Source organism: Galeopterus variegatus, unplaced genomic scaffold, assembly GCF_000696425.1.
Source record: "Galeopterus variegatus unplaced genomic scaffold, G_variegatus-3.0.2 Scaffold400, whole genome shotgun sequence".
NCBI classification, from domain to species: Eukaryota; Metazoa; Chordata; class Mammalia; order Dermoptera; family Cynocephalidae; genus Galeopterus; species Galeopterus variegatus.
This window is the reverse complement of record NW_007726511.1, coordinates 410,405-428,110: the sequence shown is the minus strand read 5'-3', so window position 1 is coordinate 428,110 and position 17,706 is coordinate 410,405. Positions and strand designations below refer to the sequence as shown.

Sequence of the window (17,706 nt, the reverse complement as noted above, 5' to 3'; positions counted from 1 at the left end):
GAGCAAGCTTCAGACAACCAGAAATGACTGAAGGGACATCATCTGGGACTGGTGGTAACATACAGAGTTATCTGAAGACTAAGACTCAAGGAGACTGAGAGGGAGAGAGTGTAGTGTGTAATGGCCGTATGTTCTAGCAATGTACATGTAGTTTAATCAAAAATGGTGGGAGAATAGGGAGAGAACATGAAAAAAAAGTGGAAAGGTTTTCTGTCATCATGCTGTTGGTAGCATCTGTATCGTTTTCTGACAGTATGAAAATAAATTAGTAACTATAGAGTATTCTAATTCTATTGTTCATGTGCTCCCAAGAACCAGAATTCTCAGTATGAAAGAAAGGAAATACAAATGTGATAAAGAAGAGGTTAAGTAAAAGCTCTGTAGTCTTGATTTTTAATTGGAAGCATCAATATAAACTTAAAAGATATCTGTATACATATATATAAGTATATGTATATATTTCCTAGTTCTGCCCACTGAAAGGCCTAGAAATAATGACTAACCAAGTAGCAACGAATATACTTAACCAGGTTTTGATCATGAGATATCATTTGCACTAAAAGAAACCAATGCTTCCTGAAGAAATCTCTGATTCTAGATTTGGGAGCAGGAAATGTACAAGATGAGCCTGGAATCTTTTGTAATATCAAACAGCAAGGAAGCTATCAAAGACCACTTGAGTCATGTAAAAAAAAAAAGTACTCAGGTGCCAACCTGAAGTATTTATCATGGACCAAAACCCATCAAACATGTTTAAATCCACCAGGCAATTAAAAAAATATATACATATATATATATATATATATACATATACATATACGAACTGTCACCTTTGGGGGAATGATAGAAAACCAACTCATTATAGTAAAAAGTAGTAAATAAAGGGAAAGAATTAAGCATTTATCTTGCCTTTGCTATATGAACTGTACCACTAGGTAACTAAATATTAAATGAGGGAAAGTGTCTCCTTATAAAAATATTCCAACTAATAAATAAAAAGTAAACGATAAACTTACAATATCACCATTTTGCAACTCCCAGTGAATTAAGCAACATTGCTACTAAAATCACTAGACACAAACTAACTTGGTATGCCTCCTACAGTCCTGATAAAGGGAATTGAACCCCAGTCTATTCAATCTCCGGATCCAATTATCAATTAGCAGAAAACACAGGGGACAGAGGACCATGGTGAACCGTACCAAGATTATGCAATCAGCAAAATCCACACCACACTGTGGGAAAATCCACAGGTCTGGGTTCTTCAACAACTAAATTGTTATTAAATGAAAGGAGTGAAGGAGGAATCTATAAGCTAAAAGAGAATCGAAAGTTGTATTTTTTTAAATGGCAAAATTTATCTATAGTATCTAGGGATAAATATTTGGGTGATAAAACTTTTTTAAAAATGCGAGGAAGCGGTTACTATGAAAGTCAGGGTAGCAGTTACGGTGGAAGGGAAAGGGTTGTGGTGAAGGGGTTTCTGGTAGAAAAGCTATATCTTGTTCTGGGAAGTGTTGGTCTTACAGTAATTAATTAAGCCATTTATTTGATTAAGGTAATTTTCTTTACATGTTTTATTTTACAACAAAAAGATTTTTTTAAAAAAGTGTAAGATACCTATCTAGTGAAAAATATTGTAAAGACTGAATGTCAACATTTCTTCATAAACAGTGTCATCACTGATAAGAATTATTACTATCTTTTTCATTAAAATACACATACTTTGAAAAAGAAAACTTCATATGTACTCCATTGTTTCCTCACAGGATAGGATGCACAGAAAACTCAGCTATAAATTAAAGGGTTATTTTTACATTTTAAAAAAAAGTAATATAATTAAGTTCTCAACAGCTAAGTACCATGCTATATTATCTCATTTAATCTTCACATTTTATGAGGCAGATTACATTTATTCTCCCCATTTTACAGATGAGGAAACTGAGCATAGAGAGATTAATTAACTTGTCTGAAATTACATAAGCAGAATAGAGGTGGTGCCGTATTTGGAAGCCAGGTCTACCTGACACCTGTGGGCAGGTTCCATGTCGATCCATCTTTTGTTCTCCATTGCCTACCACTTGGCCTGGCACAGAGCAGGTGCCCAGTATCTATTTATGGAATTAAACTTATTTACTGAGTCGTAAAGATTAGCAAACAGATTAAGATTACACAAACTACTCCCTACAGCATCATTTCTTAAAAGTAGAAAAAAAAGAGGTGATGAGTTCCTTTGAGCCCAGCAGTCACAGAGACCCTCCTCTAGAACAGTCTGGTCTCCTCAGTACTAGGGCTCGAGTCCAAGCTGGCAAGATGCTTTCCGCACCAAGATTAAATGTGTCTGGGAAACCAGAGAGATGAAAGAAATAGCTACATGCTGCTGACAGTGGGGAGTGCAGCAAAAATGTTTTCTGTACCCTAGGAATGCAAAGTCACCACCCTGACACATTCAATTATGAACTCCAGACTAAGAAGCAACATGCTAGAGTTCATGTTTCCTCTCTAGACGCTGGAAACCATCACCAAAGAGAATCAGAAGCAGCAAGGGACCAGTGGAAAAACTGAGTTCTAGAGGCAGACAGATCAGGCTCCAATCTGACTCTACCTCTTCCCAGCACCTTCCTCATCTGGGGGTTCTCTCTATCCCCTCCCTCAGCTTCTTTTTTCTGCACAACACTTATTACCTACCATCTGACACATTATATGTTGACTTCCATCTCTGTTTATTGTCTGTGTCTTCCTAGAAGATAAGGGATTTGAGGGGTGGGACTTTATTTTGTTCACTGCGGCATTTCCAGGCATCTAGAACAGTGTCTGATATTAGCAGGGTCTTGGTAAACGTTTGTTCAAAGTTGTTGAATTAAGTAATTTCAACTCTCTCTGCTTTAACATTCTTATCTAGCAAGTTGGGGATAATACTGTGCGCATTTGAACAAGAAAATATAAAGAAAGGACAAGAAGTAGGAGTTCAATAAATACTAGAGTTTTCCTTCCCATACTTCTTTTGCATAACGCTTATCAATGGAGGATAAAACTAATGAACCTGGGATAAAAGTTCTCCTTCAGAGAATAGACAACAATCTTTTAAGCTGGCAGTTGACCTGCTCAGGACAACCTCAAAACCTACAGACCATTTTTAATATTGTGAAGATGAAAGTGAAAATGCGCAGCAATAAGAATACGAGCAAAGAAAGTCTCCAGCAACTGGCTCATGAACAACACCAGTGAGCTGTGACCGACGGGAGCAGGGCTGAGAGGAGACCTGCCAGGTCCCATCACTAACAGGGACCAGCAAGCCAAACATAAATAAGCTCCAGTTAAAGGCTTTCCAAAAACCCTGCCACGCCTCCATGGAATGTGACTGCTGGTGAATCGGGCATTGACTGGATACAAAGCTGCTGTGGAGGGCTTCTGCTATTTCAAGTACTTCTTAAAACAATTTTAGGAAGGGGGCATTTTTATCCCTATCTAACAGATGCAAAACCTGCAGTTCAGTGAGGGGGTGACTCCCAAGGTTTCACAGCTCGTAAGCGGTAGCTCTCCTTGAACCTCAATTTTCTTTAGCCTGTACCAAACTGATTCCTATAAGACATGCACAGTACCTCCCTAACACTCGAATATTCCATGGAACATTTTACAAGTTTTACCCACCCTCCCATCTCCAGAAAGAGATATTAAGAAATTACAGACATCTACTAGACAATAATTGTTAGCTAATGAAACCTTAGCAAATTCCCTGAAGTCAGGGTAATCAACATGCGGATTTCTGACATTCCTGTTAGCTCCAGGCTAAGCCCACAAAGTTTTAAATACATACTTCATTCTTGTTTCATTATACAACAGGAACTTCCCAGACATATGTCAAGGAAGCCCTGTGAAAATACTGTATAAGTAGAGATTCTCTTCCCTGTTTTATGAGAAAATAGGGTTCAGAAAGGTATAGTAACTTGCCTAGAGTCACATAGCTTAGAAGAGTCAGAGTCCAGGTTGGCATCAAGTGTAACTATAAATCAAAGGGCTTTTAATTCCACTATGTTATTCACTCTGTATTACTGACCTGGTGGGGAGGGCCACTAAGCCTTATGATCTGGGACCTGGTAGTGCAGGTTCTGAGCCTGCTTGACCTCAGATTCACATTCCTGTGCTCTGCTCTGTACAGATGGAGGCTGACCTTTGCAAGTGGAGTTCCCAGGACTCCCAGATCAGCTGGGTTCCTGCTCAGTTTGGATCATGGGAGGCACCAGCATGAGATGATGATGATGATGATGATGATGATGAGGAGGAGGAGGAGGAGAACAGAAGGGAGAAGACTGAGTATTTCTCTACTCTCTCTGCTTGACTGGGCTGCCCAGCAACAGTTCACCTCCTCCCTGACTCAGGCGCTCACTGCATAGACTTCACAGGTATCAGCTGTAGTCAAATGACCCTGGCCCCTGGACTGGAGACACCACCACTGCTGTTACTAATCTCTGGATTACCTCTTTGCTCTTTTTGGGTCTCAGCTCCTCCATCACTCAGGTAACCATTTCCTTGCATTATTTTCCCTCTGTTCTAAACATCTGCAGTGGTTTCTGCCATCCTGGTTAGATCTTGACTGATGCACTGACCAAATGGCAGCCTGTGGTCCTGGCTGGGCTCTGTGTCTCAAGACCACCTCGTGGCCAAAAACTTCTGTCTGGCCAGACAAGAAATGCTTTGGAAAAAGATGTGCTTACTTTTTCCGAGGTTCACAGCCATGAGATTGGGGTAGAATGAGCACAGCTGGTATCCTAATTCCATGGTGTAGAGCAAGAAAAATTCATCATCAACCATTAGCTATAGCAGTGTTTCTCAAACTGTTGTGAGGAGTGCTAGATGCATAGAATGTTAATAAATATTTTGTGGAAAAGGGATTCTGAAAAATGCTGGGTTCAACGAAATTAACCAGATTTTTTTTTTTTTTTTTTTTTAACAGCAGGGCTTCAGTAATGTGCATTGCAAATATCCAGGAGGGGGGAAAAGTTATGGAATGTGATATGTGACAATTTTGAATTCTATGGGATCAGAAAATATCAACATCTTATGGGTCTAATATTTCAAGGAACACTGCTCTGGAAACTCTGGTTTATGGTATTAGTGCTGAATGCTTTGGTGGCCTTCAGGGTCTTTCCTAGACTGGAAACTGACCACTCCTTCCCTTCATCTTTAGCCATACTCCTTCCTGTCTACACTCCAGCTACACAACCAATCACAGTACCCAGCCATGTCATGTTGTTTCAAGGCCCCTTGCCTCCACATGTGCTACCTTTGCCCCCTGCTCCTGGGGACTCCTGTTCTTCCTATAAGGCCTCACCCCAGGTATATCCTTCCCTGGGAAGCTTCCCTCAGATCCAGGTGGAAGTGATCAGTCCTGCATTTGAATGTCTATTGCCTTGTACAACATTCTACTACAGTATTTACCACCCCTTACTGCAACTCTCTGCTTACTGTCCATCTTGTTAACAACAGTGGCAGGGTCTTATCTGTCAGGGTGTGTAAGCCAGTGTCCAGGGCAAGGTGCACACTTGGTAAGGTCTGCAGGGGGAACAAGTATCCCAAACTTTCAAATGCTTGTACCATTTTCTGCTATCAAGGCTTGATTACAATTGACTTAAAATTCACAATCAAATAAAAGCTCTGTTGTTAAGATGATCTCTAATAAGTCAACCTTGTATTGGTGTGGCTACTTTTATTGTAATGAAAATAATTGATATTTTAAAAATCCTAAAATGAACGAAAAACAACTATCAGAAAACATGGGTTAACACTGCAGTGAGAAAGATAGCCACTAGGTGTCAGCCCAGGAAAAGAGGAGGAAAGGCTACATTTAACCAGTGTTTTACTTTTTCATCCAATTATCACTATAAATATCAAATATTTAAACAACAAAATATTAGGCAATTAAAATTATCTATTAAAGGAATGTTTTTAAAAAGATATATAAAATTTTGACATTTCCCCCTTGCAAAATAATTTATAAATGGTGTTAGTTTAACCTGTATTTGTCAAGAAACATTTGCACAGATTAGAGAAACTGACTCTTCAGAGGAAACCAGCTCAGTTTTCTGAAATACCCTCAAATTGCACGTAACATGGACCATATGGTAAATCGCCATCACAGAGAGCGGTCAAAGGAAAGTGCGTGGTCGCCGGAATCAGGCAGATGGAGGGTCCAAATCCTGGCTCTGCCACTTCTTAAAAAGTGACATGACCTTTCCTAACCTTGGTTTCTTATCAGTAAAATGGGGCTACCCCATGCTCTCTGTATAGGGACCACAAAAATCAAATAAGAGAATATATGTAAAGAGCTGAGCATATAATAAGTGCTTGATAGTCTTTTCTTTTCCTTAAGACTTCAAGTCTTGACTTATTTAACAAAACTTCTTCAGCTCCCAAACAACTAAGGACATTTTAACTAAGAACTATGCTGATTTCATTCCTTCAACGGAGAGTTATGAGCATCTCTTCTATGTATCAAGGTCTGTGTCAAGGAAACATGAGTAAACAGGATACATCACTGCCTTCCAGAGCAGACTTCAGTTTCTTTGTGGAAGGGTAGCGTAAGACAGGATGTGATGTAGCCATATATTTCAGAGAACGTATCCACACCCCACATAAAATCAGTGTGGATGTATGTCCAAGAGGGGAGCGGGGGAAGGAAATCTACAATTTTATCCTCTAATCATCACAAATACTATAATGTCCTCCACAGAACAAACCCACAGTCCCTCCATCTTATGTTACTGAGCCTCTACTGTGTGCTGGGGGTATAAGAAAGAATAGGATATACTGTTCTTAAGAAGCGCACAATCTAGCTATGTACATGAAGTCATGTGGCACTGTTTCAGGCTCCAAATTGTCAAATGTTATTATTGCTTGAAAATGGACCACAACGGTTTCCTTTTCAGAGTCTCATTGCCAAAGTGAAAGACCCTAAAGCAAGATAATTTTATTTAACATTTAAGAGCAATCATTTCTCTTTGCCACTGCTTCCACAAAGATACAGTATTTGAAACTGCCACAGAGGATTCAACTTAACCCATAAATATACTTCCCTCTTGTCTATTTCTAACTGGAAAAGAATATGTACTGCACATGCCGATTTCATAGAGGATGATCCTCTTCAGACCTTAAATGCCTTTGGTTAGTTGTCATGCAGCTGCTAGGCTGTGCCTTTGTTTTATATTTACATATTCACTGTGCGGTGTTTGTGTCAGCTTATTCTTCTCATGCTTAGATAAAGCTGTGGATGATACTTTTTTTTTTCCCCACTAAGCATCTATATTGTGCAACACTGAAATATGACCACAGCCTTTCTGGTGTATAGCATGGCAAAACAGAATCAGTCATTCATTTGCTCATCAGCAAACACTTAATGAGCATCTACTAACATCAGACTCTGTGAGGGACATCAATGTGTATAAAACAAGCCCTATCCTAAAAGAGCAAAGTAAGAAAGGAATCAGCATTACCAAATGAGACCAAGTTAAAGCCTAGAATTCCTCCAGGACAGTCTAAGATACACTAGCTGTGTTTTATTTTTCAAGTATTTTAGAACATATGGGAATTTCATTTTGACTATATTCAGTGATGCTCTTTGAAATCATTCAGTTTAGTTTGATTATAGTGTTTAAGTAGATTTCCTGCCAGTTCTCATCTTCTCTCTTAGGGACCTACTTTTTACTTGGGCAGTCTACTTCTAGAACAATGGTTCTCAGTTCTTCGGGCATTTATTGTATGACTCCAAGGTAACAGAACTCCCAAACTGTGTTTCTGAGCAATAAATGTGTCCCTGTAATGTGGGCAGTGAAGATTGGTGTCCATATGGAACAATGGTCACCTTTTCTCAACAGGCAAAAAATTTTTGATGAAATAAAAAAAAATTCTCAGTTATACTTCCTCTTATGCATTTTTAAAACTGACTTTAATGCACTTTTTAATGTTAAATCCTCGGTACTCACCATCCCCATTTGCCTATAAGTTCTGGTGAGCAACAGCATGAACAAATAAATACCAAATAAATATTAAAGGAAATAAATAAATAGGTGATTTTTTCCAAATCCTTTATGCATTATTTGAGATAAAAGCCATACTTTCACAGTTAGTTCCAAAGATAGGATTAAAGGTGCCAGATTTTGTTGTGTTTTGCATGGTTACAGGTACTCTGACACTTGCTGTACAAGTATGGACACCACTATTCTAGAACGTAGCAGTCTCATTCTCCTCCTCTTCCTTCTTGTCACCCAAGAATGGTCACTATCATTTAGTTAACATCTACTATCAGCAAGGCACTGTGCTGGTGTTTTACATACATTGTTGTTATTTTTCTCAATAGTCCTACAAAGTAGTTATTATTTCCATTTTACAGATGAGAAAATTGAGGCTCAGAGAGGTTAAATGACTTCCAAAGTCATCTTCTAGTAGAAGACAGAGCCAGAATTAAAACCCAGGTGATTCCAAAGGCAATAATCTTTCCATCACACTCATTGGCCTCCTAGTCACATGGAGCCACAGAGCTACAGTGCTGGTTCCTGAAATACCAGTGGTGGAAGCACCTCCCCTTATCTCTGCTTCATTTCCAGGACATGACCACTAAAATGAGAAAAAATGAGAAAAAATGGTAACCGGTAAGTCACCAGCCCCTTTTGTAGTCCACCTTAGATTCCTGCTGTCAATGCATCTGCTTAGCTCAGGCCTATAGATTTGGGCTATAATTCCTATTTGCTTGCCTAAAATAAACTTGAAAATGAGAAAATCTTTCACAAACTTTTCCTACAGAATATTCATGGGTACATATTCCTGCTTCACAAAGATACCACTATCCACTCAAAAAGTATGAGCTCCAGGGCCGGCCCGGTGGCGCACTGGAGAGTGCGCCGCTTGGAAGCACGGCAGCGCTCCCGCCGAGGGTTCGGATCCCATGTGGAGACCAGTTCCCACTCACTGGCTGAGCGTGGTGTGGGCGCAACACAGAGGGTTGCGGTCCTGTTGCCAGTCAGTAAAAAAGACAAAAAGGGAAAAAAAAAAAAAAAAAGTATGAGCTCTCTGTGGAAAACCAGTTTGGTGGTTCCTCAAAAAGTTAAACATAGAATTACCATATGACCCAACAATTCCACTTCTGGCTATATACCCCAAAGAATTGCAAACAGGTGTTCAAACTAATACCTGTACGCAAATATTCATAATAGCATTATTCACAGTAGTCAAAAGGTGGATAAAACCCAAGTGTTCATCCACAGATAAATGGATAAACAAAATGTTGTATATACATACAGTGGAATATTATTCAGTCTTAAAAAGGGATGCAGTTCTGATACATGCTAAAAGATGAATAAACCTTGAAAATATCATGCTAAGTGAAATAAGCCAGACACAATAGGACAAACACTGTATGTTTCCACTTCTATGAAATATCTAGAAAAGGCAAATTCATAGGGGTGCAAAGTAGATTAGAGCCTACCAAGAGCTTGGGGGAGAAGGGAATGGGAAGTTATTGCTAATGGATGCAGTGCTTTTGTTTTTGAAGAAAAATTCTGAAAATAGATAGCAGTGATAGTTGCCCAACACTGTGAATGCAATTAATGCCTCTGAACTCTATACTTAGCAATGGTTAAAATGGCAAATACTGTATGTATGTATACATACACATACATATATACATATACATAACCAGAATTTTTTTTAAAAGCATGGGCTGTGAAGACAGAGCTGGGTTTGATGGATTCAATTCCCAGCTTTACAACTCCGAAGCTGTGTGGAGAATTGCCCAGCCTGCACATAGGCACGCCCACCAGTACCTTCCAGGCTTCACCTAATTTCCCCTTTTCCCTGGTTTCCTTGCTTCCTTATTTCTCATCTCACTGTACTGTGTATTGCATATTAAGGTTCCTCAAACCTTTATTTAGCACAAGATGGAGGCTCAGACAAATTAGGAATATCACTTACGTGTTTTGTGGGAACCCTTTGCTCTTCTTTGTGGAGGGCAGGGAGCATTACACCATCCCTTCAAGGGTCTCAAGGGTTCTTAATTCTCTTCATTTTGAGCCACTCTTAGGCTAAGTCAACTGAAATCTGCCTCCTTATGATGTCATGACAAGTTGGCCCTCCCAGTCAAGCTCCTGCACAATGACATATTTCTTCTACTCAGAAGACTTCCAAATATAGTATTTCAAAGCTTTATCCACCAAGATGTTTTGTGGAATATTAATTATAATATCAAAAGACTGGAAACAACCTAACTGTCCAACGTGGGAGAGTGGTTATGAGAATTATATTACTGTAGCTGTACTTGATGGAATATTCTGCAGCTATGTAAAAATGCATATGACATCATTTAAATGAAGGAGAAACTTTTATTTTAGATTAGATTGCAGCTATGTAAACCCTCGGTATAATGAAAAATAAAGAGTATATATGAAAGGTATATGTAAGTTTGGTGGGACTATGGTGATGTTTTAATTTTTCCATTTTTAAAATATTGCTCTATTTTCTATTACACTAAAAGCAAACAAATACACTTTTTTTTTTTTTAAAACCATGAGATCAACAGTATTACTTCACCAGGATACAGATATATGTGATGTTTTTCCAGTCTGCTCCAACATAGCTTGGTGCATTCATGCTTGAAAGCCAGGCTATCAATCTGCTTTTATCTTAACTTCTGTGTCTTCAGGGGGTTTTAGGTGGATAAATATGACTCAGCAGAATCCTGTACAAAATCAGGGGCTGTAGGGTGGATGATGCCAGTGTACCCACAGCTGGATCTGGAGGCCCAGCCTCTTGGGATGGACTCAGCAAGCAGCTAGAGTGAGTTGGCCGCTGCCTGTTCAAACAGTTTGTTTGCTGCCTCCGCCTGGTGTCCGTTCCCTGCAGCCAGGGCCTGTGCTCTGTCCACCTAAGGGAAGCCCAGCCACCAGGCTGGACTAGAGAGAACCACACAAGCCAGTTCACAAACCACACAAACGGCTGCCATAGTGCTCCATCTATACTGGCCTTTCCACAGGTACTAACAAAGAAGTACCAACATCCATCTGTTGTTTTCTTTGATCTAACATTTACCAAGGACCTGCAGTGGGCCAGACATGGGCAGAAGCACCTTCACATACATCATCTTAACACAACTCCATGTGACATGAGCTATGAAATAAGAAACTCTGAGCAGAAGTAGGGATGAAATAAAAACACACAAATCTATTTTTGAAAGTTCTTTAAAACTGAGACCATTGTGCTATAAAATGTCTTTCAAAGGGTGTGGGTTAGTCTTATTCAGATTTCATGATGATATAATTTTAAACAAAGGACTGAGGTAAGAGATTCTTTTAAAAATTCATTCATTTCCCTAGGAGGGAGAAAGGGGAACGTTCAAGGCAAATTCAAGAACCACACTGCTATACACATCCTCCAAGAGTCGCAATCTTCTAGCAAGCAGATAAAGGATGCCTGGCCTAGCAATTAAAATCATTTGTCTTTTATCCCCTTCTTGCCAAAAAGGACCCCAGCCCTAACCAGTTAATCCCTAACACACACTGCTACTCCCAGAGTTGCCTGGCAACTGCTAGGAGGCGTGTCAGAGAGCAAGAAAGGCCTAAATAAATGAGCTGGAGCCTGGTCTGTCACTTGACATGGATAAAGGGGGTTTCTCCAAATGGGGCTGCCTGGCTGCTTGTGGTTCTGTCACTTAAGTAGAGACGAACAAGTTGGCTTGGCCAATATTGTTGAATATCTTGGGCTTTGCATTTGATATTCTCCAGGTGATTGAAAAATGGGTCACATGCCCTTGAGATTTGCAGACACCCTCCTCCGTCAGGCAGCAACCTCCAAAGCCTGAAGACAGGAAAGAATGCAATGTATACGCCCTGAACAGAAGCTGAGGGCCAATCCCCTGTCTCGTACACTTTTCTGTTCCTTAATTTCTTTCACCCATTCTTCCACCCACTATTCCAAAATATACTCACTGATACCTTCACACTGTGCCATGACTTGTGCCTGGTGCTGGAAATGCAGAGAGAGAAACTTATTAATGCAGAATATGTGGAGACTTGAACAAAGGCAGTTTGGAGTGTGGCCGATTTGAGTCTGCCTCCTGGCTCTACTACTTCCCATGAAGTCACTGCCAATTTGAGCCTCCACCCCCCTCTGTAAAATGGAGAGAGTAAGGGGCAGTCACAGGGAATTACTGAGATCATGGATGTGAAGAAACTTGCAGTTGACCTTGTGGGAGGCCACTGAGGACGTAGTAGACTTGGGTGTGGCCATACACCCTTGTAGTCTCACTTTCTGACCCCTGGGATACCCCTTTGAAACAATTCACTTGGTCCTGAGAAGACATACCACAGTGAGCCAACGCAGACTCTACCTGTCCTGGGATGGGCACACTACCTCCTCAGCAGACCTGCAGAAGCACAGATAGAGAGGGGCAGTCCAGCTCCTGGCACGGGACGGGGCCTCAGCAAGTGGACCCCCTCCTCATTCCTACTGGACAGGGGAAAGAAAACAAAGCTCAAGAGTCTACCCAGCCAGCTGTATTTTGAATTTTATCCAGTAGGAAATTAAAAAAAAAAAAAAGGCCAATGAGTTAAAAATCTCAAGTGAGCTCTGAGCCAGGGAAAGGATCTTCAGACCACACTGCCCTGGAGGGGTTGCGTATCTCTGACTCTCAGGCCAGGGCTCAAACCCTCCTCACAGAGCCAAGCATGACACTGAGCAGCCCAGTGGGTCCCCACGCTGCTAGGGTCCTTCTTGGTGAGAGGAGGCCATGAGTAAGGGACGGGGGACAGGGTAGGTACCATGTTGGGCTTATTTAAGCTTCACTACACTCCTGCAAGGAGTGGATTACACATCCATTTTATGGAAAAGGAAATAGAAGATCAGAGAAGTAAAGTAACCCACTCAAAGTCATGAGCTAGTTAGGAGCAGAACAGAAAGGAGCATGCTCAAGTCTGTCACAATTCACGTTTTAAACAAAACATGACACTCTGACTTTTGGAGTAACCTGACTGCACTGCTGGCCCAGGGTGAGAAGGAACCACACCTGTGCAGTGAGCACCTTGGTGGACACACCAAAAAGCGGTGAGGGCAGGTGAGCCTCAGGGGATGACAGTGACGTGGCTGGGATGCACTTGGGGCCCACATGCACTTCTCCAGGCCTTTCACCCCACAGGCTCTGTTCGCCCTCAGCCTTGGACTGTTCTCGGGCCCTGCCCTGCCATCAGCTTCAGGGGCTCTCCCCTGCAGACTACCACCTGTTTCTGGCCACCAGCTTTCTCCCTCACCTCATGTATCAAAAGCCTCAAATGCACTCGGATCCTTTGACCCAGTAAATCCACACCAGGGAATCTGCCTAAGAAAACAGAGCAGACCATGCATGAAGATTTATATCAAGATATTCACCACAGTGTGGTTTAAAATTGTAAAATGTTATAGACAATCAAAAAGACCAGTATTAGGATAATGTTGTGGGCCTCAGCACTGGTTCCAGATCATGGGAACTCGATAAAAACTTGTGAGTGGGGACCAGACATTTGTCTTTTTAAAGCCCCACAGGTGATTCTGATCCACAGCTGGGGCTGAGAACTGCTGGGATATGTGCAGCCATTATAAATGATGTTTCAGAAGAGTTTTTATAGGATGTGAAAAAGGCTTACACATATGAAAAGGCAAAAACAAATTTGGGATACTGGATTGCTTTACCAGGAATATCTCAACTGCCTCACAGAAAGTAAAAAAAAAAGGAAATAAAGCAAAGCAAAAACAAATCAAAAACCCTAGAACTTTGGTGGAAACATGCTAACATGGTATCTTAACTCTAGATGATAGGATTATGTTACTTTACACATTTTTTTAAAAAACCAAGAGCAGGTGCTATTTTTATAACCAGAGAAACAACTAAAAGACAAGTGGCCCTGGGGAGGCCTGCCCACCCCTCAGCACTGTGCTGCTGGCCAGCCCACCCCAGCAGGCTCACCCGAGGCACCATTCTTCCCAGCCATGCAGCCATTGCCACCCACCACCCTCCGGCTCACACATAATTTGTAGCCATTATTATTATTATTATTTTTCCTTTTTGTCTTTTTTTCGTGACCGGCAACGGATCACAACCCTCAGTGTCATGCCCGTACCGGACTGGGACCGGCAACGGAATCGCAACCCTCGGCGGGAGCGCTGCTGCACTCCCAAGCGGCGCACTGTAGCAGTGCGCCACCTGGCCGGCCCTGTAGCCATTATTTTAAATAATCCCCCGAACTATCCTATACGGGGAAAAGTTGTTACCCCATTTTTCAGATGAGGATAATCTGCTGGAATTAAATCTATGGTTTAAAAACCATCTAGGTAACATGGTCATGACCTCAGGCTCAATGCTTAGTTGAAAAAATTCAGGCCTCCCAGCTTCCCTCCTGGCCTTACAGAAGAAAGGCGTTCTGGCATAGATGAATGGGACTGAAAGCAAGATGGATCTGCTGTGTTTCACTGATTCTAAGACAAACATTTTTTTCCCATTTTACCCTCTGAAATTTAAATGTGGTTTATAACTGATGGCATCCTTCAGTTGTAATTGGTGGAACTCTTTTCCCTTTCTTAATGGTTCACAAACTAATGGTATATCTTACGACTGAATGGTAGCTTAGGTTCAATGAAAAATGCCATGTCTACAGCCTAACCCATCACCTATCTACAAAATGATACTTTTAATGGCTACATAATATTCTGCAAAACCTTCATATGGATGTGCTTTAACTTACTTCACCAATTACTTATTACGGACACTTAGTCTGCCCCAACTTTTTACCATTATAAATACTGCTACTGTGAACACCTTGGTATTAAGTTTTCCCTTTTTCTGCTAGGAGCATCACCACCCTCTCCCAGGTTCCAAATCTTGGGAGACACTTTGACATTTCTTGCCCCCTGTTTCCCATATTTATCTATTACTGAGTCTACCCATTTTTTCCTTTTCCTGGTGTAACCACCTAAGGGCTCTCTTCTGAGTTCCTATAACATTCCTCTAACTGTTCTCTCTGCCTCCTGCTTCCCTTTCAGTCCATCACTATATTACTGCTTAAACCTGACTTCTGTTACGTCACATCTCTGCTCAGAAACTTATACTTCCTACAGGGTAAAGGTCACACTCTTAGCCTAGCCTCCAAGGGTTTGCCAAACTCGGCTCTAATCTCTCTCCATATTTCCATCTAAACCCCATTACTCCAGACAAAATGGCCTACTCATTGGCCATGAGGGCTCCTGCCACCAAGCCTTTGCTTACGCAGTTAACTCCACACCCATTACAGGAAGGGATGCTTCTGCCTTTCTTTTTTCAAATCTTAATCATCAGACTCAATTCGTTTAATCTTTTTAATGAAGGTTTTATGGCTTATGATGAACCTGCAGATGTAGAGAGGATAAGTAGTCTCAGCCTCATTTCGCAGGTGAAGAAACTTAAGTTTAAAGAGTTGCTCAAGTTAAGTTAAAGTTGCTCAAGTTTTATGCAGCTAAGTGGACAGCCAGGCTTTAAACTCCAGGGCTTCTGTCCTTAAACCCAGTGCCTTTAGACTCAAGTGCAAGCACAACCATAAACTCTTCTTGTGGAGCAACTTGTGTCCAGATCACATACCCAGCAATATGTACAGAGATTCAATAGCTCCTGGATTCTAGACACATACACGACAAGAATGAGGTAATTCTAAGAGTGGAAATGCACAGGTAATTCAAAAGGTTCATGGAAAAATGTAATTAAAAGATAATATGAACCTTCTGATGAACTTTTTGGGCCAGTTGTCCCATTCCCATTTTAGAGAGGGGAAGACAACAGTATTTTCCTTTATTTTGCCAGCTCTCAAAAATAGCACTGAACTTGATCGGTTTCATGGGGCCCAAAATCACGACAAAGAATCAGAGCCACCTCACTTTGAGACAAGCAGGGCCTGGGAACTTGCTTTAAGCTGAAAGTTTTTAGAAGACCTAAGGAAAGTATTTCTTGGGAGCAAAAAGCATGCATTCCTCCTGGTATGTGACCATGACATTGTCCAAAGCTGAGGCAGCCTAGAAAGTACAGCCCGAGTGCCAGATGGAAAATGAGGAAGGTGGTGTTAGGATCCTGTTACCCAAGCACCCACTGCCCACATTGTCCAAAGCTGAGGCAGCCTAGAAAGTACAGCCCGAGTGCCAGATGGAAAATGAGGAGGAAGGTGGTGTTAGGATCCTGTTACCCAAGCACCCACTGCCCCGGCCGCTTCACAGAATGTCCTGGGTGAAGGGCAAACAAGATGCTGGTTATCACTGTTTGTGTTTCACTTAGACACAGGAGGGAGTGATAGCAGCAGAAAGATAATCAACAATGTACAATTACGGCTTGTGAGGAAGTGTGATCAGATTCACCCTCAGCATTTTTACATGAAATGCACTGCCTGTCACCTACTCATCTTTTGTCATTTAATCTAATTAAATGCTATGGTTAAAACAAAAACAGAAACCAACAGCCCTGGCCTACAGGCAGTGCGGCCCGTGCAGGTCCCTGGCAGCCCCCTTCACTGGGCTGGATGTGGCTGCCGCCACTCCCCTGCTCAGGATGAGGGAGCCCTCTGAGAGAAGAGGCTGTCAGCACGGTTTCCTCCACCATTCTCTCCTGTACAGAGTTGACCACACTGACCTGGTCCCCAGGCCAATTTCTCCATTCTCCTTGGCCAGGAGGCCAACAGTAGGCTGATATCACAAGAAAGCTTCTCACTGAAGCTCAGAGAACTGGTACTATCTTTGGTTTCAGGGAAGACCTGATGTCTTTATATCCTCACAATAACTAATCACCTAATAAGGCAGGCAGGGGACCTGGATGAGTAAACTGAGGCTCAGAAAGATGGAAGGGCCATGGAGGCGAGTATTATCCTTTCCCAGTTCTCGTTGTACTTTTCAGTCATTTACACTAGGAAGGGAATCTCAGGATGCTTTGCTTTCTCAAGTGTGGAAGAGAGGTCCCTTCAAAGGACAAGGAGCAGTGAGGCACAGTAGGAAAGGTGCGGGCTTCGGGACTATCTGGCTCCTCCAGTGGTAAGTCATTTCTCTTCTCTGAGCCTTGGTTTCCTCATTTGTAAAGTGGAGCAGATCATTGCTACCCCACAAGCATACCATGAATCCTCAACGAGAACAGGTGGTTGTGAAGGGCCTGGCACTGTATCTAACACGTAGTCAGTGCTTATTGTCTGGGGAGTCTTAACATTCGTGGGAGTGGTGCATATCTCACACGTGACAGCACGGCTTCCTTGTGCTAAGAAGTAAGGCGGGGGAGGACACCACCCCCCTGACCCTCTACCACATACACACACAACCTCTTCTAGGAGAATGCAAAAACCAGAAGAATCATGGAATTTCTTGTGGCCCCTGAGGTATGTTTCAGGCCCCTAAGCCCAGACCAAGCATGGACTCTGCAATATCCCAAGAGGCTACTCACCGGCTCAATTTTCAGAGCATTTCGGTAGCTACCGAAGAAAGCAGCCTGGGCCTTGAGGAATGCTCTGGCCACACCATCGCCAGTGGTTGTGGAGACTTTCTTCAACCTGTTCTTCAGTGAAGAAATCTGGCAACAGAAAGAAAGGAATCACAGATTGAGGACAGGGTTGAAAAAGGATGGCTGTCTAAGCAAAGTACTTTCAGAGCTCTAGAAAATCCCTTGGCAGGGGTGGGGGGGAGGAGGGGCGGGGG

General features: G+C 41.9%; 1 protein-coding gene across 1 annotated transcript in view; it reads right to left on the bottom strand.

Annotated features, from left to right (window-relative positions):
• DENND1A (DENN/MADD domain containing 1A) overlaps positions 1-17,706 on the bottom strand; it is a 462,953-nt gene that overhangs the window by 140,066 nt on the left and 305,181 nt on the right. The window contains exon 12 of the mRNA XM_008568329.1: positions 17,456-17,581. Within this exon, the coding sequence (XP_008566551.1) occupies positions 17,456-17,581 (126 nt within the window). The remainder of the gene's footprint in view (positions 1-17,455; positions 17,582-17,706) is intronic.